This window comes from Bombyx mandarina, chromosome 19, assembly GCF_030267445.1.
Source record: "Bombyx mandarina strain Sakado chromosome 19, ASM3026744v2".
NCBI lineage: Eukaryota > Metazoa > Arthropoda > Insecta > Lepidoptera > Bombycidae > Bombyx > Bombyx mandarina.
In genome coordinates this window covers 5,013,239-5,037,180 of record NC_143225.1, presented here as the reverse complement: position 1 = coordinate 5,037,180, position 23,942 = coordinate 5,013,239, and the positions used below count along the sequence as shown (strand labels likewise).

Genomic DNA, 23,942 nt, shown 5'->3' with positions numbered 1-23,942 from the left:
ATAACTTGTCAAGTTTCAATTCCAGCTAAAGATAAACTATTAACTAATAATCTAAAGTTTCCGAAGTATAACTAAACTTTTCTTCCGAATTAAAATTAGAGTAATATACCGAAAACAGCTAAATTCACCTGTCTGTTTATATTGTGGATTTCATCCGTTAAAAAACAGTAGTACAAAAAGATACTAATATCTAACGAACTAAACAAACGAAGTTGTAAACATAACCTACAAGTGTGTTCATACAAGTTGTTCAATGAGAATAACTTGGTTTCGATTTTTCTAAAGCTTGAACCGACCGAGTTATATTTTTCTGTAGCATGTGTTGTGCGAATGAAAAATATGCCTTTACCAACAAGAAATAACAAAGAAAACTTTAGATTACTGGACTTGTCTAGTGAAGACGAGTCAGAAGATTTACAGCTAGAAATTATTCCTAGCAGAAAGAAAAAAGCCACAAGGTTGGTATTGAATCTGGCCAATATTAGAAAAATAAATCATTTTTCTTGTACTTAATACTAATTAAAACAACAAACATGGTTTAAAATACATACCAATAGGAAAATCCAACTATCCATGAAAATAAATTCATATTTCTTCTTTATTTTTTACTGCGTTTTGATAATTAAACCTGATTTGATATTAATTTTAGGCGAGAACGTAACCGTGTTACCACCCCACCAACAACCAAGAGTAGTATAAGTACGGACATACAATGTGCATTGCAATGGGCTGTTTGTGGCACCTTACTCCTGTGGCTGGTTATGCTGACTCGACTCTATGCTCAAATGTATGATCAGGTGTCAACTATGAATGGAGATATTGTCAAAGGTATTTAATTTAATTAAAATTCATTCCATTTAATTCTAAATTCTGTGTATACCCATAAATTAAACAGAAACAAAATATTGACAAGTAGGATTAGGTCCCTCTGCTAAATATATTACAATCTGTGTTAGTAAAAACTTACATAATAATAATCTTATAAATTTTAATATATTAACTAAAATAATTATTGAATATATACATCCTCAAACTCAACACCAAGCAGGTACAGGGTGACAAGCTACATACCTAGTACTACTTCAGGGAAAAATAAAAATCCATTTCACTTAGCTAAGTAATAATAATTATAATTATGAAAATGTAGAAAATCAACATTCTATATCACATATTTAGAGACTGATCGTAAATTTCATAATTTTTCAGAGATATTTTTTTAAATGTAATCATAAAACTATGCTCTTGAATGCAGTTACAAATCCAACTATTAATAGTGTGAATTCAGTACAAAAAAAGTTTTATTAAGTCAAGGTTAAAAGAGCTTTAACCCAAAACCTTGACACCTTATTTAAAAAAGAACAACCCTAGACAAGCTATTAAAAATGGCCCATTTTATTATGATTAACATGAATAGTAAGCATCTAAATTATTTTATAGTTTGTAAGTGGAAAAGTGTACTTTATTTAATTTAATATTCTATTCTATTTCTCTTACATTTTCAATCTATACATTTTTCAAAAACGAAATCATTAAAATTTGGAGAAACACAGAAAGAAAATAATATCATTGCTTAAAGGAGCACAACTGTACTGCAAACTACTTAATGACTTGCAAAAATATCAACGTATTTAAAATAAAACAAAAAAATACCACCAAACTTAAAAAAATATACAAGACCCTCACTCACCACTGGCAAATAATCTGGATATATAACTTTGTGTATTAATTAATTTCATAGCATATCATTCTAAGTGAAGTCTATATTCTTAGAAATATATCCTTTGAATATATATTAATATATAAGTAGCATTAATATAGCGTGATAGCAAAAATACAACCGGAAAGCTGTGATCGCATTTATGTCTTTATGGTACATCCATTTGTCGCCGTATCGCTTATCGTGTAGTACATAATACCTAATGTTTTGATCTATACCTTTTGTAGTAATAAAAATAATCTGTATTGCTTACAGCTATTTCACTTGTAGCTATCTTTTTTTTTTAAAAATCACTTCGGTTTTTCGTTCGTTCGTTTATATCGTACTGCTTTTATTAGCTTCGTTCATTTGCTTAAGTCGTATTGGATCTAACCTTAAATGATAGTTCCAAATCCTACGTGATTATTTCAAAAGATCGCCGATTTAGTTCTCCATTCATCTTTTACATGAATAAATTTGTCACTGACTGTATACTAATAAACAAGACAGCATTTTTTTTCCTGCTTAATCTGATGGTCTTGAGAGACCATTTCAGCGTAACCTTAGCAAGTTGGTGAGCTCACAGGGCTCAAACTCGACGTCGTTGCTAACACTAACCCTAGCAAGAGCAGTGCTTCGTAGAATCTACCACCGGATCGGAAACGCGACCCACTGAGAAGATCCGTCGAAAAAGTCAGTGGGCTGTGTCTGTGGGTTAATTTACTCGCTGAGCCCTTCGTCGCAAGCGATGGGTTCGAAGAGAACAATGACCGGTGCTTGGGGTACCTAAAAGCACCGTTAGTGGATCGGGAGGATCCGAAATGACGTGTTTTGGGCGACGTCGACTGTTTACCATTCGGTCCGCAAGATCGGGAATAAAGTTACCGAGAAGACGGTCCCGTGGCGGTGCTTATTCGCAAATTACAGTGCGCCCACGGTAGAGGATTTTTTCAGTGAGTCGCGACTTCGACCTGGTGATAGATTCTGCGAAGCACTGCTCTTACTAGGACTACTGTTAGTAAAATCTCTCAGATTGATCGCGTAAACTTACTTAAACGTCCGCGTTTTTTTTTCCTACCTATTCTGTAGCCTATCCTATCCTATAGCCTTGAAAGGCTATTTTAGCTTCACCCTAACGTGTGTAGGTGAGCTCACGGGGCTCAAACCGGGCTCCCTAGCAAGAGCAGTGCTTCGTAGAATCTACCACCGGATCGGAAACGCGAACCACTGAGAAGATCCGGCGAAAAACTCAGTGGGCTGTGTCTATGGGTTAATTCGCTTGTTGAGCCCTTGATCGCAAGCGACGGGTTCGACGAAGACCCGTCTGCGTGAAGCTGGAATATCCCCTTAGGTTACTAGTGAATAGGTAGGAAAAAAACCAGCGCAGCTATTGTCGGGCACCGGGTGGGTGCACGTCGGCCGTAATTTTTCTTTGTTAATATTAACCAATTTATTTGAAGACTAAATTCAACTTAATTGCGTACAAAGTCCTGTATTTCATTAACGTCATTGAAAACATGTAAGAATTCGCCACCAATTAGAATTCAACCTTCAATATGAAAATTTACAAATAGGCTCGACCCCGTCCTAGAATTTCATGTTTCGGATCTGACATACTTAAAAATATAGGTCAAATTAATAACATAAGTTTGAAACGTCGCCCGTCAGTGGCATGCGATTATAGCATAGATCGATCCGCAGTTACAAATTTTCTAAATAATTTTGTGTATACCTAACATATTGTGTTCATATACAATGTTCGTAGGCGACAACTGCAAGTAATAAAATCAAGTCTATCAAATATTGTAACCTTGCTTAATTATGATTGAAGGGTACGTTGTCTCTTGTGAGAGTTCGCCCCGGTTTCCTTACGTCATCACTTTGGTTCTGATATTCTGGTGTACGGATATTCTTTTAGAATTTAACGGTAATCGGTGAAACTTTCATAACGCTAGAAGAATAAAGGCATCACTGCAAAGAAGATTCTTCTAGAATTTTAATTTGTTATTTAAACATTTAAGGGGTTGTACAAACCTTGAAGGGGTTATACAAGTTTCATCGAACGTGTAGACGGGTTCACGGGGCTCAGTCTGGGAGATTTTATTAACGTTTGCTGTGGATCGGGAACGCTTTCCTTATTAACTTTCATTTTTTGTTCCTCAGGCGGCTGGGTAAATGAGCTGCTCCACTATGTGCTAAGTGACTACCGAAGTTCATAGACGTCTCAACGTGAATTGCCATCCATTTCATAAAAAACGACAAGATCTCAATCGTATTGTATGACGACTATCTCACCCTACGAATCGCAACGAATAATTGTTCAGCATATAGTCAGAATGCTGGTATATACCGGCGCGTGGCACAATACGCCCTAACACCGATAATTAAGGAAAGTATACCGAAAGATATGAGCAGGATCGAGGATCGGCGTGGACATCAATAATTTACATAAAACAATGTGGAACGACAGTCAAGCCGCGGACGCCAAATTGTCTGTATCGTGACCAAAGAGATAAGGTACAACAATACTGAAATTGGCTTATATTATTTTCCTTTATCAAATTATTTTTTATTTGTGTTATTATATGTCAGTTACGTCACCTTTTTTTGGATTTAGAATATCCACTATGCTGTATAGTGTATACATTTTTTTTATTGCGCTATGTATCCTATTTTTTCTGCGAAGCCGTCTGCGTACCGGCTTAAGAGGTGAGACAGCCGTTGTAAAAAACAAATGACTTCTATCTCATGTTTCTAGTGGATGTCGGCATTTACTTTGTTATGTTCCGCTAACCACTTAACATCAGTCGGGTTCGTTCATGTAAATGGCACAATAAATCTATACTAATATTATAAAGCGGAAGAGTTTGTTTGTTTGAACGCGCTAATCTCAGGAACTACTGGTACTATATTATAACATCACGGTAACACCAATACAAATGGAGCACCAATAAAGAATGTTTCAAAATAGGGGTTTAAATAACTCCTTAACATTCTATAATTCAAAAGTATTTTCACTTTCTACGTAAATTAAGTGGGGGGGGGGGGGTAAAATTTAGCGTTATACCAAAGTTACTATTCCAGGTGGACGGAGTCGCGGGCAAAAGCTAGTAAATAAATAAAAGGCGGTAGTTCTTTTGACGTTCAACAAGAATGTACTTTCATTTACGTTGAATAAAAAAAATTTTTTTTTTTATTTGATTTGAAAAAAATGGCTCATTTCGCATCCAGTATCCGAAGTGTGTCTGCTGTGTGATGCGGCGCTAGTTCGCGCATGCGTTGCCGCGCCTACGTCACTCCATTAGTGCTGTGCACGGCGTCCTCAGGGACCCTCGTGTTTTAAAATAAAATACACTAAAAAGTATTAATTTAGTGACACCGCAATTAAATCTAAATTTAAATTCCGCTTCGGTTTCAGAGGTTAACGTTTTAGCGTTCAAACGAATCGTCTGTGCATCGTTTCGGTTTTGTAAAACGGTTTTAGTTCGGAATTTGAATGTTTTATTAGTGAATTTAAAGACCAAAAACGCGGTGTGTTTAAAATAAATTATTATTTCATGGTATTTGTTGTCTACACAACGTATGTGGTGGGGACGGCGCATGTGCAAACTTCATTCAGCGTGGACCGGAGACGCTTAGGTCGATACATGGTCACGATTTTTATCTCTGAAAACAGCTCTTATCTTATCATTCGATATTCATCAACAGCGAATTCCCTTAGATTAATTTTATATGTTTATTTTTCGCAACGAGCCGTCTTAAATCAAACAGTAAATTGTCCAATGGCGTACACGCCTTTTAAAGTAAATTTGAGTTATTGCTTTAAGCTATTTCCGACTCGTTCATAGGAAGCATGCTGACAGTATGCATAGCAATATGCAATGTATAAAATGAATATATAATTAAAAAAATATACATAAAAAATGTACTTAAATTATATTAAAATTATAATATCATCGTCAAACAATATGTGATCTACTACCTATTATTGTTTCTGTACTTCTCTTTTTTTTCTTCTTTATAAGAATATTTTTGCGATACTAATTTTTCCGTGTCGATTAGTAAAAGACAATTCGTCAACTTCCACACTGTAAATGGTTACATTTTTACTTGTTATGAAGTGTCCTTTTTTTCGATATACATAATATTTATTACTAGTATATCGAGTATTACGTCGGCCTTGTGTTAGTGAAACGAAAATATCGTATCAACATTTTTTTATGAAACAAGCTTTATCGTTAAACCATTTTTAACCGACTTCAAGAAAGGAGGAGGTTCTCAATTCGACTGTATGTTTTTTATGTTTTCTTTCCCTCATAACTTTTGACTGGGTGAAGCGATTTTGATGATTCTTTTTTTATTAGAAAGCTGACGCTTCCCGTGTGGTCCCATTTCAATTTAGTCCAGTTCTGATAATGGTATCCATGAGAAAACCATATAAGTCTTAAATTTGGATTAAGTATGTGCGCGACAAATAAATGAATAACTCATTAACTCAATATCACGCCAACCGAATTCGATAATTATTGTTTTTAGTGTATATTAATTTGTTTTGGAATATCTTTTTTTTTTCTATTTGAAGTCGGTTTTTGTTAAAGCATGTCTGTTTACAATTATTATTGTGGTAATTAGTTTAGCCTTTATAACTGCACATGTACAATGTAAATATTAATACCATGAAAGAGTTGTATAACATTTATTAATGTTAGGCTGTTAAAAGATACTGTACGATAGGCACGGCCTAGTATTCCAATACGTTGATTTGCTATCTCTTGTCTAATTAAGTTCATACGTCTGAAATGTACGAAGCTATGAATATAGGAGTATCATAATTAAAATCCCGTCTAAATATGTTTTAGTTCAGCCCCATTTCCAACTAAACGAGCCAATGCAAACGTTAATCATCAACTTCACTTATCAACCGTCATCTCCGACCCAGGCGTCAGGACGACCCAAAGCCGCTGTCGCCCAAAACATGTCCTGTCGGATACTCCAGATCCGCTCTGGTTGCTTTTAGGTTCATTGGTTACCGTTCTTGTCAAACTCATCGATTGAGCCCCTTAGGCTAGTTGCTGGTAGGAAGAAAAAAACAAAAAAAAAACATCAGCACACAATCTGTAGTTCATCTTCTATTCGATTGTCCTCAATGGAAAATATAGTCAAAATTTCGTTTACAATAAATAAACAATTTAAAACGCCCACTAAAAAGATGAGAAGAAATTTATGAGTGCTTTCTTCTTGCTTCGGTTTCCTCAATATTGAGGGTCGTGACCACCTCCTTGCAATAAGAGCTTATTACGGACCATTCCAAATTATGAGTGCTAAATAAATAAAAAATGTTGAACTTATTCCTTCAACTTGTTTTGTCTTTTTGGTTCGTTGTTGTATACATAAAAAATAATTAGATTCATTTGTACAAAGAGAAAAGTTAACAAAGGCGAGGTCAACGTAGATAGAAGACAATAAAATTGTCTACCCAACAAGGACCTTAGCTAAGATACCTTTACCTTACCTTTCTAAATATTTTCAAAATATTTTTTGTATAGAAAATCTGGAAGATATCGAATTAGATCAAATGTGATGAATCGTAACCGTCAAAATAGATTTAGATTACCCCGATGGTACTACTGTACAATCCAAAGTTAAATCGTTATTAAACAAATTAGAAGTAAACGAAAAATTCGCAAATTTCCTTGGAGACCGGCTTGAACCCACTAACGACTCTGCTGTTTATTTAAATGTCATATTATCTTAAGCAACCATTGAATTTTAAGGTAATGAAACGAATCCAAGATCATATTTTTAAATTCCAATTCAAATAAATACAGAATTGCTATAATCTTCTCAGCATAAATAATGATTATTTGATACTAAGCTTCTAAACCCTGCCTTTAGATTCACACAAATAAACGACCTTACTTGACTATGATATACTTCTATAAAGGAAGTAATGTCGCGATGTATAGTTAAGCTTTTAGCTTTGACTCGGACCGTACCTAATGCTGTCACGTGCGTCATCTCTCACAATGCCATATAATTATAAGAATACTTTTGTAAAGTATAATTCAGTCCCCGCGCCACGCTGCAGTGGCCAATAATAAATGAATTGTGACGACATAGATTAGGGTGATAACGTGAGCTACTGTGTTGCCTCGCAAAACAGTACCACATAAACGCTTGATAGATTTGACCAGCATCACGAAAATATTACGATCAAACTAGTTTCGGGCAGGAACGAAGCACAGACTTACAGCGCGGATGTTGTACGACTGACGATAAAAAAATAAATGTTCGTGTTTAAAACAGTACGTATGCAACGCGACGGTAAACATAGATATTAAACAGTGTTTTAAATTAAGAATACAAAACTTATTTGCCACAGTGACGTGAGATTGAGCGCACGTTTGTACTGAAAGTGAAAGTGTCCAAATAATAAGTTGCGGCGCGGATGCGTTTACGGTAGCGTTTGTGTTAGTGATGGGGAGTGCGGTACACGCTTCTGGCCCGCCCAGGGTCGGGAAGAAGATGAGGAAGAGGCGGGAATTGGACGCTTTAGTCGGTGTCGGATCTCGTGGGGGCAGACTGTTGTCTGCCTCTAGCGATGAAGGGGAACCTTGGGGCAGGCGTACGACGAGACGCCGTCGATCCCGCCCATTCGTTCGCCTGGCTGCAGGACTCGCTTTGTGCGTCTGTTTAGTATCAGCTGCAACAGTATTATGGCTTTTCGTGGACGTGCGAAGACAAATCGTGTCGCTTCGAATGGAAATGGACAGAGGTTTGATATTTACTAAATTTAAAATAAACAATTTGACTCTATAGTATTCATATCACGTTCCTTTGGAGTTAGTGCGTGGGTGTTGAATCAAGCTTCGAAACAATAAACATGTCGAACAACTTTGTGAGTCGCTAACCTGCTTAGATGGGTGGACGAGCTCGCAACCCACTTGGTTTTAAATGGTTACTGGAGCCCATAGACATCTACAACGTAAATGCCGCCACCCACCTTTAGATATAAGTTCTAAGGTATCAGTATAGTTACAACGGATGCCCCACCCTGCAAACCGAAACGCATTACTGCTTCACGGCAGAAATAGGCAGGGTGGTGGTACCTACCCGCGCGGACTGACAAGAGGTCCTACCACCAATATGAATATGAACATGTAATTTTTTGTTTCATAAACAATGACATTATAAACTTAGTCATACAAATTTTATTTGAGACATTTTATTGCCGATTAATTGTTATCGTTCTGCTCAATCTAAAATGATTCGTTATAGTGAATAGTGTAAGTCTAGTGTATAGACCTTGACGTCGGTTAATATATTTAGAGGTCATACATATCATTATCGTTTTTATAAACTGCACATATAATATGTCCAGGCTCATTGGTCAGTATCGCTAGTGGTCGATGACACTGATAACTTTTACTAGAATAATAGGGACACTCTTTAATTTCTTTTTCTTTATTATATAATATGTATATACAGTTTCGTAGCTCGTAGGTATACAGTTTTATTTTAAATTGGGTCCAGTTTGCCAACTCTTATTTGTTTTGTCAAAGCATTTACTCGGCGTTTTTTTGCGTGTTTATTTTTAGATCGCCCTCGAATTCGCAGAAGTTTGAAATTTATCTAATCGTTTGACTTTTTGAAACATATTTTCAAGGTGTAATCCAACGTGGAATACCTTAATTACGATATATGCAAAATGCTCACAAATAGGAAAAAATAAAACGTTCAGTACCTTTTGCTCCTTCCTCTGTTTGATAACTAAATATATTTCTGTTTAGTAACTATGTAAAAATTTTTGGTGATGTTAATTTGAAAAGTAATTTTTTCACCTTGACGACAAAAAAAAAACAATAATAACAAAATAAAACACATAAGAAAAATAAATGACTTCATTAGAAAAAAAATCTCAAACTTTTTTTTAAACTAAAAACCGATTTGAATTTATTTTCTATGGGACCAACGTAAAAGTATATAATTTTTAAATCGATTTATAAATGACTATATTCTACATAAAAAAAATTCGACCGAATTGGAACCTGTTTTTTATTTTAAGTCTATCAAAAATCAATATAAATATTGAGAGGTCATTGGCTATAGTCGAACTTTGACAACTAAGCGAACACTGGTATGAGTCGTATGTATGTATGTATATATTATATAATTGTGGATATGTAGTAAAGGATTTCTTGCTTATATATTGTCTCGTATCGGAACCTAAGATAATTTTACGGCAGAAATGGCGGAAAGTTGGTATATGCGTCTGTGCTCATAGAACGCGGACCCATTAATTTATTACAGGCACTAGTTACGACGAGCTACGTTGGAAAATGAGAATATAAAGATATATTATCATATCAAAACAAGTATAGAAAAACATTTTTTTTCCTACCTATGCCGATAGCCTTCAGAGGCTATTTCAGCTTCTCCTTAACGTGAAGGTGAGCTCACGGGGCTCTAACCGGGAGTGTTGCTAACACCGGCCCTAGCAAGAGCACTGCTTTACAGAATCTACCACCGGATCGGACACGCGACCCACTGAGAAGATCCGGCGAGAAACTCAGTGGGCTGTGTCTATGGGTTAATTCACTCGTCGAGCCCTTCGTCGCAAGCGATGGGTTCGGCGAGGTCGGTGACCGGTGCTTGTGGTACCTAAAAGCACCGTTAATAAAATAAACAAAAAATAAAATAAATTAATAAAAACTTTTATTTTCTCATCAATCTCATCAGTCTTATATTGTGTTAGTATTACAAATAACTTACGAACTATGTTAGTATTTAAATAAACCAATCAACTCCCTGGCAGCCCCATCAAGCAGCATGTAGAACATGCAACTTGATGAAACTACCCAGGGTCGGGCCATCCAGTCTTTCAGCTAGTACCTTCAAGACGTTGTTGGTGCTTCCTCCTACTCTACGCATAACGGATAGGGAGGATACGTAATGACTAAAAAAAAAACTATATTATATAATACAATACAAAGAAAAGACAAAGTATACACGTGTAAAAAAATACATGTAACTGTGTATAGATGGGGAACTTTAAAACGTAGGTAATACATTTGAATCGCAAACCCGTTTTTGAGTCGTACATCTTTGTTTTGTGTCTCAATTCTCAGTAGTTGAGACATAAAGTCGAATATCGAACAGTTCAAAATGTCAAACTATTATCGCTTTTTGTTTTATTATATATGTATAGCTTGTTGTTTTTTCTTGTGTGCGCGATAATTTCTAGGTTCTATATATATATGTATATATATTTATTATTTACATAGCGGTTAGGTGTCGTTGTATGGTCCCGATAAAAAAATGTCTGATCATACAATGCTTAACATGTCTTTGTATCATGTCTCTAGCACAGGGACTCCGAAAGTGGTCGATATCAGTTTCGCAGGGGCGACATAAACGAAAACTGACCTTGACCAGGGTCGATAATTTTTAAAACAAAAAAAAATAATAATAGCAGGATGAAACCCATTAGAAAAGGAGGGGAATATTATAAAAATGAAAGGAAAATAATTTACGGGCGATCTGAGGTCGGGGGGATTTAAGGTTAAAAAACGGCTTTTCTCAATTTCCGGCAAAACTAAAAGTCCTATGGAAAAAAGTCAAATGGCAAAGTTGTAGGTAATAAAAAGATCTAAAACTGTTGTATTTTCACTTTTCTCACATAACCTCAAAATTTATGTGGAAAATTCAAAAAACCAAGATTTTGGTTCTTTATTTTTATCTTTTTCAAAAAAAAAAACTTTTTTTACGAAATTTGGTTAAAGCTTACCTTTTTATGTCCCAAATACGCTGTAATTTATTTGATTAGAAATATTAATTAAATATAACGGCTGTCTGGTGTAGTGGTAAGTGACATGGTCACTACACAAGGGGGTCGCGGGTTCGAATCCCGCCAAGGGAAGATATTTGTATGATAAATATAAATGTCTTTTCCAGGGTTATGGATGTATATTAAATATATGTATGTGTATAATAAAAATCTTACATTTATTTCCGTTATCTGGTACCTGTAACACAAGTTCTTTACGAACTTATCATGGGACCAGTTAACGTGTAATAATAAGCCGATACCATTCTCACGGTATATATCCTGTACATCTTGACTCATTGATTTCTCGCTATGACTTAATAAGAGATTTAATGAAATTAATGTCAGATATGACGGATATTTATAAAGCATGTGTAATGTCTAGAGTGATGACTCCTAAGATAATTTCTCAATATTAGAAGTTATATATTAGTTATATATGTCGGAGGAGAAACGCCGAAGGAATGTTTTTAAAAAGTGTGACGTCACCATTGCTGACGTCACGGTCATTAAGTTCTCGACGATGACTCATGTTTGGGCTTCCGAAACAAAACTTCACGAGAACTTTGTAAGCTGCGTATATTGCACGAGAAGCGTAACAACTTTACAGAGAGATCCGTACTGTACTACGGCTCGGACACGAATGAATCAACGCTAGACAGCACGGCCGTATTTATAGGACTTTACACGTCAGCGTGTTGACAAGTATTAAACACGTGAGCGTGTTTACAAGATTTTAAAGTATTGAAATTACAATAAAAGGGACTGTTTAACATCAATTTCTTATCACAGAGTAATTAGTTGATGATCAGTAGGTAAATAGTCATATTTGCGCCGACAAGTAGGTAAATAGTCATATTTGCGCCGACATATATAAGTTATTTATTTTTTCACCTTATTTTCAATTAATATCGAAAAAGCACCCTAATTTTCAATCGAAAAGTCACCCGTCAAAATATCAGCTTTTTTCAAAAAATTGGTATGTTTTCTGTTCGTTGAAATCTCTACCTTCCGATGGTGAAAAAAAATATATATTACTATAGTAAATCTTCTCAGAAAATTCAAAAAATCGATAAAAACTCGAATTCGATTTTTTTTTATTATTGTACAGAATTTTTTATTTTAAAATTTACACTTTAATTTCTCAAAACATAAGAGTACATGTTACATTGATAAAAAAAAATGCAAATCAAAATATACTACTATAATTAACAAACAAATAAGTTAATAAAATTAATATTTAATAAGACATCTACAATATTTGGAGAAAGTTGTCGAATCTTCTTTAAATTATAATAATATGCGTAGATGCCTATTTTATAACTATTCTTAGATAACTTATATACCTGAGTGACCTACGAAAAAATTTAGCCCATCAAAAGGTATTTGAAATATATGAAATATACATGAAAATGTGTTTCTATGATCTGTGTTAGTCACTTAGCTGAACACGAGTCTTATTAATCCTTGCCCGATATAGAGACTCAACACTCGTAATACCTTGCATATAATACATAGGTATATAGATAATTCGCATTTTGAGATGCACTCTAATTTGTTTATCTTCAATTATAAAACAGTAATTATTAAATATTTATCTGTAACATACATATCACGAAGACAAGGTTCGTATAAATTACATATTTACATAGTCGCACGGAGTTCACGGTCGTCAATATTGGCTTTGGGACGTGCGACTTGTTAATTATATGCGCAAGCCGACAGTCATTTGTCCTATCTATCTAGTTATTAATACGCCTCCAGTACGAATACGGAAAATTATGGTTTTTCGAATCATTAGCTGATGTGTATTTGTTTTTGTATGCGTCAACGTGTATTCTTGCTATTGTGTGGAGAGAACAGTGTGCTTAGTGCTATATAGTTTTTGGAACGAAGTTCCTTATCGCGCGTTGTGAAAGGGGGCTAGACGGAAAAAATCTTACGAAAAGTTGTCACGACACTTTTTGCTATAGTAAGCTATTGTAAGCTGTGCGGCGTCGCATGTTTCTCTGTCTGTCTGTCTGTCTGTCTGTCTCTCTCTCTCTTATAGAAAAGCAAGCCAGATATTTTCATTTCTATTTCGCATTGAACAGTGTGGTCTCGCGACGATTATTTTTGTTGAGTGTATACAGGTTTTTTGTAAATAATAAAAAATTAAAAAAATATTATTATAACTTAAAATTTTTTTTTTTTTATTACAATTCCTTCACTAATTAATCGAAAGGAACTTCGTTCCATCCGGGTGTCCCTTGACACCTCTCAAGTTTTTTTTTATCTATTTGATCGTGTATAGAGTTGGAAACGTTCTACGTTTGCCGCTAGGGGCGCTGTTCCAACTCCATACAATTTGAGTTAACTTTTACGCGATCGAGCAGTTAAAAAACTCGCACTAAGCACGCAACGCAGACGAGCTTGCTACCCGCATGGTTACAGTGCGAATTACACCTCGAGTCAGTAGATCGAAGACTCGATAGTTTTGTATAATATCTGCTCCACGATTTAACTATAGTGCATTATTACTTACGACAGTTTCAGGCAGGATTGTCGTAGCTAGATGCTAACTGACTATATAGCCTGATTAGATGTTGTAACCGTGTTACGCTTTTTTATTACCTTCGAGCGTTTCCATATTTCTGATGGTATGTGGTCACCGTCACTCATGGATATCAGCAATGTCACGGGCACAGCCAAGCCACTGCTTGCTGTTGAGGACTCTTCTCAAAACTAGTTCAAATATGGATATTTCCATGTATTTTTTGTGTTTAACGTTTTTCATTTGTTTTGATATTATATTTATGCACATACTTATAAGACGCACATACTTATAATAATACATACTTTACTTTAAAATTACTGGCTGTATACATATAAACTTTTAAGGAGAAAAGTATTCTCTTAAATACCTTTTACCCTACATGTTCCTTGTTAGTTGTAAACCTAGTAAAAAACAATAAATAATCAAACATTTACGTTCGTGACGAAAACTTAACTATTGCTGTCTCTTATTGCGCCAATAGAACTCCAATTAATCGGTTTCCTTTTCGTTGTCCTTAGTATCCACAAGCAGTGCCAGCGTTACCGACGCCTTGCAGATATGCCACACGGCAGCCAAAGAATTGAGAGGCAATACGAGCGTGCTGAGTCACAAACTCGTCGAATTAGAGGAACAGCATCAAATACTCGTGAGCCGTGTCGACGCGGCCACTCAGGACCTGGCGACGCTCTCTAAGAAGCTCGATGGAGCACCGACGCTTGCAGACACGCCGATGCGACTCGCCGAGCTACAAAGGACCGTCGCTGTCTTCGGATCCGAGGTTAAATCCTTGACTAATCCAGTTTTATTATCGCAACGAATCTTAAGTCACTATTGACAATTGTAAATGTCTATAATATATAAATCTACAGCGGTTTTTACGGATGTTCCGCTATAACTACTGAACCATGCATCCGATTGAATTGAAACCTGGTATCCATGTTTTTTATTTTTTTATTGCCATTGTAGGCAGATGACCATACGGCCCACCTGATGGTGAGTGGTTACCGTCGCCCATGGACTTCAGCAACGCCAGGGGCAGAGCCAAGCCGCTGCCTACCGAAAATACATGTACTTAATGGATAGGCTAATATTTATATGAGTGTTGGACTCCCTACACCAGTTGCGGGGGCGTTAACGATGAGAATGTTTGTGGGGGTGAGAAATAATAATGTTAATTTTAAATTCCCAGCGAAGCGGACGGGTACAGCTAGTCTATTTATATACCTGTATTATTCTTCAGGTCTATCTATACCAAGAAATGCAATTTTTATGCATGCACTTGAAAATTTGTACGCACGTATCAAGGGCTAATGACGATACATTTCTATTTATTTAACTGGTTCTTATATACTTTTGTTTTAGTCTAAATAAGTTCCACAGCGGTTGCAACGCCTATGAAATATCGGAACGCGTTTAATATATAATAATTAATGTTTATAATTTTGTATTTTAATCAGAATCTATATTTTTATATATCGTATCTATCGTATTGATATCTTTAACCTGAATAAAAACAGGGCAGTAACGATTATGTGCATTCAAACAAACAGATAAAGAGCTTAGATGGTTCGCTGCAATCGGCGAAGAATCAAGCCTTGACCGCAACTACGGGGATAGAAGAAGTACGCAATTTGCTGCGTCAGCTCGATACAAGGACGAATGAAACCATATCCAATGTAACCGCCAATCAGAAGGCCAATCACGAGCTGAAGGATGACGTCACGAGTCTGAATAAAACGATAGTGGCCAAAGTGGAAGCCTTGCAGACGAGGATAGACGAGATCCAAGTAAGCGTTGTTCAAGTATTCGATATGTCACTTAATCTGTATTGTTTACCTTATGCAGCGATCGCGCGGAAACAACCTCCGATAAAGGTCGATGAATTACTTACTATAATAATTAGCTCGATTAAATTGAATGGCGCATACATTTCCGTTTTCATTTAATATAATTACAGATTTATTTTGTATTCAATAAAATGTACTTTGCGTTGTTTGGTGAAAGTAACGTGTCTATATTTTATAATTGGGATTAAATATCGACTGTAATTGTTACGACATTAACATTGTCGATATCTATGGACTCCAATAACCACTTAACACCAGGGCCATGAGCCCATCTACCCAACTAAGCAATAAAGAAGCTGTAGTGAAACTTGTTTGGCACTTCATGTACCACATAATTGATAGTGGTGGTAGATACTGGTGGTAGGACCTCTTGTGAGTCCGCGCGGGTAGGTACTTGAGACCTTAGAACTTATATCTCAAGGTGGGTGGCGCATTTACGTTGTAGATGTCTATGGGCTCCAGTAACTACTTAACACCAGGTGGGCCTTAAGTTCGTCCACCCATCTACGTAATAAAAAAAAACTTCTTATACCACATAAAATATGTAATTGATAGTCAGCACTTGAGTTTTTTTATTACGTGGGTAGGCTATTTCGCTATTATGGCTATTACAGCCTGGCCACGGGACATTCGCCGATACGAATATTCGCGCGGTGCGAACGGCGAAGCGTCTAGCGACTAAAATAAGAGCATAGAAATGTACCTAACAAGCCACGCGCACGGGCGACCGGCGAAGCGACCGGCGAAATGTACCGAGCGAATCGCGCGATGCGGCGGGCGAGCAAAACAAATGCATGAATACGGACGGCGCGAGCCACGGAGTCGAGCGGTAGTCGCGGCGAATAGTACAGTGATTAAATGAGTTTAGTTGTTTTCGCCGCGAAAAATTAAAACCGAAATTTTTATATTTTTTATTTATTTTTTATTTTATATTTTTAAAGTCGTCGTGGCCTAACGGACGTCCGGTGCAATCGTGTTGAGCGATGCACCGGTGTTCGAATAACAGGCGGGTACCAATTTTTGTAATGAAATACGTACTCAACAAATGTTCACGATTGATTTCCACGGTGAAGGAATAACATCGTGTAATAAAAATGAAATCCTCAAAATTATAATTTGCGTAATTACTGGTGGTAGGACCTCTTGTGAGTCCACACGGGTGGGTACTACCACCCTGCCTATTTCTGCCGTGAAGTAGTAATGCGTTTCGGTTTGAAGGGTGAGGCAGCCATTATAACTATACTTGAGACCTTAGAACTTATATCTCAAGGTGGGTGGCGCATTTACGTTGTGGATGTCTATGGGCCAGTAACCACTTAACACAAGGTGGGCTGTGAGCTCGTCCACCCATCTAAGCAATAAAAAAAAATATAGCTGAAATACTAGCTAGACCAGCTATTTGGAAGTCTAGCCACCCAAAGTATTTCTCGTACTTCTTGTGGAATTCTCCATCTATAGGTACACTCCGATTCTTATTCAAATCATGTACTTCACAATCTTTTCCAAATAATAGGTCCTGAACCAAAAAACTATTAATTTGTAAGCAATATCGAGATAATTTCGATATAGACATTTCGCTGTCGGACTTCCTTACTAGTCGCGGCGGCGAACGTGAGTACCCGTGGCCTGCAAACGGTGCTGCGCGAATGGTCGCCTCGTCCACCGCTTCGCTGTTCGCACCGCCGATCCCCGTGGCCAGGCCGTTAGTGTTCACAACGTCACAACGATCACAATACCATCGCTGACCTTTGAATTGTTTGAGATGATTTCGTTTTTACCATCGCACCGCCCGTCACCGGAGTAGAGTTCATCCGTACTACCTGGAACCACTGCGTTCATCCACAGTGCGTTTCCAGGCGTTTCGTAGGCAACGACTTGGGTATGCCCCTGGCGTTGATGACGTCTATGAGCGACGGTTACCACTCACCATCAGGGCTGTATGCTCGTCTGTCTGTAGGGCAAAAATTTTTATCTTGAAACATGTGGTCGAAATCTCAGTTGTTTTGAAGAATGGCTAACCCACTCTAGAAACCAGAGACCCTGACTGCTTTGCAACAGAATGTTATAGTACATTTGGACTCAAAATACGCCCTTCCAGTAATTACGCGATATGAATTTTGTGAGTTTAAACCGGTCATCGTTCTCATCGAACCCGTCGCTTGCGACAAAGGGCTCGACGAGTAAATTAACCCTCAGACACAGCCCACTGAGTTTCTCGCCGGATCTTCTCAGTGAATCGCGTTTTCGATCCGCTGGTAGATTCAGCGAAGCACGGCTCTTGCTAGGGTTCGTGTTAGCAACGTCATCAGGTTTGAGCCCCGTGGTACTAGTTAAGGCTACGCTAATATAGCCTCTCAAGGCTATCTATCGGCTTAGGTAGGGAAAAAAAGTGACGTTAATTCAAAAACTCGGTTAATAATAAATGTAGACTTGTTTCAATTTCGCCAATGGACCTTTATGAATATGAAAATTCGAAAAACAATTTCCTTGACAAAACTAAACGTTAAGGTCGACAATCGCTTGAACGTGTTTTCCATTTTAATACACGTTTACATATTTACTCGTATACGTAAATGGTGTTTATTGCCTTGTGCATTCTAATGCCTATTGCCTCGAGAAAATGTTTTATTCCATGCATGTTTAAATCTTCTCTATTGAGATTTGCTGATAATTGTACGGTTTCTTCAACATTTATCGGAGTCGACATTTTAAACTAGTTCTTGGTTACTTTATAGATATATTGAGACGTGCATTCGGTATCAACAGCTTCTTATTCGTAAGAATCTGTAATATTATTTTTTATAAGTCCGCAAATTTCAATTTTGAATGCGTAATTGTTTTCTACATAAATAGGAAAGATGCCAAATTGGCTAGTAAATAAAAACCGGCTCCGATTATTATTGAATATGCTGAATGGCGCTTATTTATTAGGGAACCTCACCCATCAGACCACGGAGGCTTCAACTTTTTTTTTTCTTTTTTTGCTACCTGTGCTGATAGCCTTGAGAGGCTATTTCAGCTTCACCCTAACGTGTAAGTGAGCTCACGGGGCTCAAACCGGAGTGGTGATAATACTGGCCCTAGCAAGGGCAGTGCTTCGCAGAATCTACCGCCGGATCGGAAACGCGACCCACTGAGAAGATCCGGCGAGAAACTAAATGGGCTGTGTCTGTGGGTTAATTCGCTCCGTCCTTGCGACGGGTTAATCCTCATCGGTGACCGGAGGCTTCAGCACAATCCAGTCTAGAGGTTACAGCGAATGCTTAATGAGTGCTATTCTCCGTGTGCACAGAAGCCGGTCAGCACAGCGGCGCCCTCCGCAGCAGCGCCAACCACAACCAGCAGCACGACCACTACGAGTACATCGGCAGCCACGCAGGCCCAACCAGCAGGTATACTATTCTAATACTATACTATTCTATATATATCTATACTAAGATTATAAAGAGGAAAGATTTGTTTGTTTGTTTGTATTGAATAGGCTCCGAAACTACTAAACCGATTTGAAAAATTCTTTCACTATTTGGAAGCTACACTATTCCCGAGTGACATAGGCTATAATGTTTTTTGGAAAAAAATAGAGATCCTACTTAATATTCTTTACATCGCGTGCCCTGCGAAAACTATTGATTATAGAATAAAATAATGTACTACGACTTTGTAGAACACATTATTATTTACAAAAAGTGTCGCGACAGCATATGTTTAACTATTATAGTTATGCCGCAATAAGTGTTGTTTTATTTAAAAAAATAAAACAACGTCAAATGTCGTTGAAATTTTTGTTAAAGACCCGAGCGGAGCCGGAGCGGGCCGCTTGTATGTAGACAAACAATTCTCCATGTCTTATAATCGGTGCAGACTTGGCATCTAAGCCAGTGTTGGAGCGCAAGTGGCTCCATCTATAACAATCACATTGTTTTCTCTATATTTATCCGCTATTGTATATTCTTCGATTTTCCAGAGTCGCCGACGTAATTAAAAACCAATATTACGGTCTAGTCTCTCGTTTTTTTTATCGACATTATATGAGTCGACTATTATCAAAGCCGGCAATGTGACTTGGAAAATTATTGGTAAATCAGAAAAACGAATTATTGACTTTGTATTCCATTGGCAGTCACAAAACTCTTCTGAACGACATCTTAGATAAATAACAGGTTAAGTATTAACCTTTATTTAATGCAGGTTTTGAACAGTATTCTTTGAAGGAGACGATTATATTCAAATCAATCTGTATTGACATATCAATAACATTTTTTTGTCCAAATGCACAGATTGCCACCTTTGATAATAGACGACTCATATTATTTCCGAAGTTTTGAATTACCACGAAAATTGTAAAGTATAGTATTTGTGACGTGCGCACAGTCCGACGTCAGTGTGCTTAGTTCGAGTTTTTTAACATTCTCGATAGCGTAAAAGTTAGCTCATATTTGTATGCACCTGGAACAATGCGCCTAGCGGCAAACATAGGCAACGTTCCAACTCCATACAAATTTCACTTAACTTTTACGCTATCGAGAACATAAAAAAACTCGCATTAAGCACACTATCACTGGTGGTAGGACCTCTTGGGAGTCCGCACGGGTAGGTACCACCACCCCGCCTATTTCCGCCGTGAAGCAGTAATGCGTTTCGGTTCGAAGGGTGGGGTAGCCGTTGTACTTATACTGAGACCTTAGAACTTACATCTCGAGGTGGGTGGCGCATTTACGTTGTAGATGTCTATGGGCTCCAGTAACCACTCAACACCAGGTGGGCTGTGAGCTCGTCCATCCATCAAAGCAATAAAAAAAAAAAGTACTGGAGAGTTTTTCTCTTCCACCACAGGCTATTTAGAACAACTGCCATGTTGTATTATTACATTTTAATATCTCACCTGTCTAAATCATCTCAATATAAATTTCATTGTAGTTACACATTTAAATATAATAAATCGTTATAAATATGTTTCAGGACCGCCAATGAAGCCAACAGTACTTTAAGGTTTTAAATTTAAAGTATACAAGCGGATGGAGAAGTGCTCATGAGTGATCTCAAAACGCCTGACGTCCACCAACTTTATAGTATGATTCGCAGTTCGTCCTTTGACTCTTCAACAAACTGTGTGCTTAGTGCGAGTTTTTTAACGTTCTCGATAGCGTAAAAGTTAACTCATATTTGTATGGAATGGAATCGTTTGCGTACGTTTGCCGCTAGGGGCGCTGTTCCAACTGCATACAAAATTGGGCTAACTTTTACGCTATCCAGAACGTTAAAGAACTCGCACTAAGCACACTGATTAGTTGAAACCGATAAGAAAATAGATTTCAAATAATAACTGGGCGTACCCTGCATTTTTATCTACGTGAATGATCATGTTCTTGTATAAACAAATTGAATGTCGATTCTTATGTAACCTTCGAAAAAATATTTATCCATTGCTTCGTTACTGCCAAGAAAATGACAAATACGCAATGGCTTTTGTAATATAATAATAATAATTTGAAGAAGAAAAAAAATCGATTCCAAACCACGCTGATTGTTGGAATCAGCTGACATTTTAATCAAAACGTATGTACGTCGTTGGGTAATTTATGATTAAGTAAGAAGATCCGTCGTAACATCCGTCGTGATATTAACAGAAATGAGAGTGCAGGAAATTACTAGCAATAGTGCTGTCCTATTATCGAAATTCAAATTCAATTTATCGATAAAAAATTAACAGTAAAAGTGCTAATAGTATATATTGAAATTAAATTCTCGACAGCCTGATTTGATATGGTAATTAGAATGAAATGATTACATTATACCGCAAGGTTAAAACACAAAAATGAACCCGGTTAATATTATGCATATTATTGTTTTGATTAAGCTTACATTTAATCTTCTCCATAAATAAAATACTGCTTTAGACGCCTACTTTTCCCAATTTAAAATAACTGCGTAATAAAAATGAGCATGTTATTTTTATCGGCTTCTTAAAATTGAAACGTGGGATCAAAATCATTCGCTAATTTAATTACTAACCGGTTTTATAAATTTTACATTGTTATGCATTCTCTTAGTTCTTCTATTGACAATGTATTCTATCTCCGAAAGATTTAATATAATAACAAGACTACGTTTGTTCGTGTGTGTGTTTATAATCCTCTTTAGTATTAAAGTATAAAAATAATTTGATACTTTGTGTTTTGAATTTGAAATGTTTCAAAAAGTGTGTAGTTATTTCATTATGTCGTACGCACATCTGCACTGTGTTAAAACGTGTGATTTAACATTAATGTTTTAAGTTAAAAGGTACGTTCTGAATGTCATGAGTCTTTAAAACTTCTTGCTCTACTTACTCTCTTTAGAACTTCAAAATTCATTAAGAACCTTCATGACATTCAAAAAAAATTCATGAAAACATCATTCAATGTTCATATTATTATTTCGTCATCGCAAGAACGTCTGACGGATAACGGAAGCTATTTTTATTTATGGTTAATAATATTATTTATAAGTTAATTATTTGATCAAGCTTATCTCGTTATGCCAAATTTCATCAAATGCCAGAAATCATCCTTCGTTTTCGGGAATCGGTTTCTTAATTATATTTCAAATATCATGATAATTCTATACCATTGTGTTCAAATGTTTGAATAAGCCAAAATATAAAAGTCAGAGGACCTGCCGTGACTCACGCGCTTAGCTCAGTTGTTATGATAAAAGGAACCCTCCATTTCGTTCTAAGGAATATATTATTATGACATTTGATGGTCGTTAACCTGGATGACAGTGACAGCTTTTGACAGTATTTAAAAATATTTCGAATAATAAAAAAAAACACATTTTCACTTTTTCTTGTATCTACATTTTTCAGTTACATTGTGTACTCTTTTTAGGTTAAGATACGTTCTGTTATAATGTTTGAAAGAAGATATTTAATTTAAAAAGCGTGGCGTAAAAATATTTTACATAAAATAAATCATTTAATGACTTTTATTCACTATTATACTCTTGAGAAATCTATTAAAAATATGTTCGTCAATGGAATGAGATAAATTATAAACGTTTTTTTTTTGTGTATGTGCAATACTTAGCACTAGAAACTGGCTGGCTGCTTTTAACGGAAACATCAGAAACCCGATGATATTGAAAGAAACAACTATTATAATTTGTAAACTTGGGAATGAGAGCAGTGAGAAAAACTACATAACTAAACTATATATTTTATTTTTGTTAAATCTAAACAAGTAACGACATTTTTATTTTGACAACAATGCTATTTATTTTAAAACGTGGTACTCCGAAACAAGAAACTTAAAAGTTACCCTCAACGTAATGAATTAAAAACTATAACATTTTATTGTGTAATTAATTATTATATTATATTTTGAGCGATAGTGATTTTCACTTTTTAAACAATACAATTAATAATTATTTCTTATTCTTCTCTGAACTATCTGAAAGTATACAACTTAAACTTATCAAGAAGCGAAAATGTCTCTTAAAGCATTTAAATATGATTGCAAATTCTTTACATAATAATTTTGAGCTTTAATACAATTTTTCGTGAATGCCTTTCCAGTGATTTTGAGCCGCACTAAAATTGTAGAAAAATATTAATATTTACCTTAAGTTTCTTTTTAAGAGTATCCACCGTTAAGACCAAAAGAACGCAATAATCATTCCGAGTGAGAACTTATACAGTTATTGTAAATATTGTAGTAATAGTTTACAATTGTAATAATTAATTTAATTATACAATGGACGCGCACTTCATTTTAGAGTTGTCGACTGGAGTGTGGATGTTGTGTTGTAATAAATTATTGTTATTATTTTTTGATTATTTTATTTGAGTATTTTTGTGTTGTCCAGCTGGAGCACTGGGTATGAATACTCCAGAGGGTCCCACAAACAAGTTCGAAAAGGAATGGTAGCGAGCGAGGTGCGGACGTATTCTCGTGTGTATGCTTCGGTGGTTGCGGGTGAACTCTCGGCGCCAGTAAAGGCGCACGCGCGGCTTGCCAAAAGGAAAGCCACTCGGTCGCTACTCTTTGAATCGCGCCG

General features: G+C 36.3%; 1 protein-coding gene across 9 annotated transcripts; it reads left to right on the top strand.

The window, feature by feature from the left end:
• Positions 1 to 23,713, top strand: LOC114241855 (uncharacterized). 9 transcript variants are annotated; one of them, XM_028172828.2, is made up of 6 exons: positions 1 to 458; positions 650 to 828; positions 14,577 to 14,836; positions 15,609 to 15,845; positions 19,198 to 19,297; positions 20,865 to 23,713. In XM_028172828.2, exons 1-6 carry the CDS (start codon positions 331 to 333, stop codon positions 20,891 to 20,893), a joined length of 933 nt encoding a protein of 310 aa, XP_028028629.2. In that variant the 5' UTR covers positions 1 to 330; the 3' UTR covers positions 20,894 to 23,713. The 9 variants fall into 9 exon arrangements, with proteins under 9 accessions (XP_028028629.2, XP_089591702.1, XP_089591706.1 ...); XM_089735576.1 differs by having other exon boundaries at positions 20,862 to 23,713; XM_089735580.1 differs by lacking the exons at positions 1 to 458; positions 650 to 828 and adding exons at positions 4,990 to 5,227; positions 8,003 to 8,471 and having other exon boundaries at positions 20,862 to 23,713.
• The last annotated feature ends 229 nt before the right edge of the window (positions 23,714 to 23,942 follow it).

Bases quoted from the DNA above. Each gene is read 5' to 3' on its own strand.
- LOC114241855 (XM_089735576.1), top strand. From the start codon at position 331: ATGAAAAATATGCCTTTACCAACAAGAAATAACAAAGAAAACTTTAGA. The intron at 459-649 runs GTTGGTATTGAA...TATTAATTTTAG, and splicing joins AGAAAGAAAAAAGCCACAAG to GCGAGAACGTAACCGTGTTA. The intron at 15,846-19,197 runs GTAAGCGTTGTT...CCGTGTGCACAG, and splicing joins CGAGGATAGACGAGATCCAA to AAGCCGGTCAGCACAGCGGC.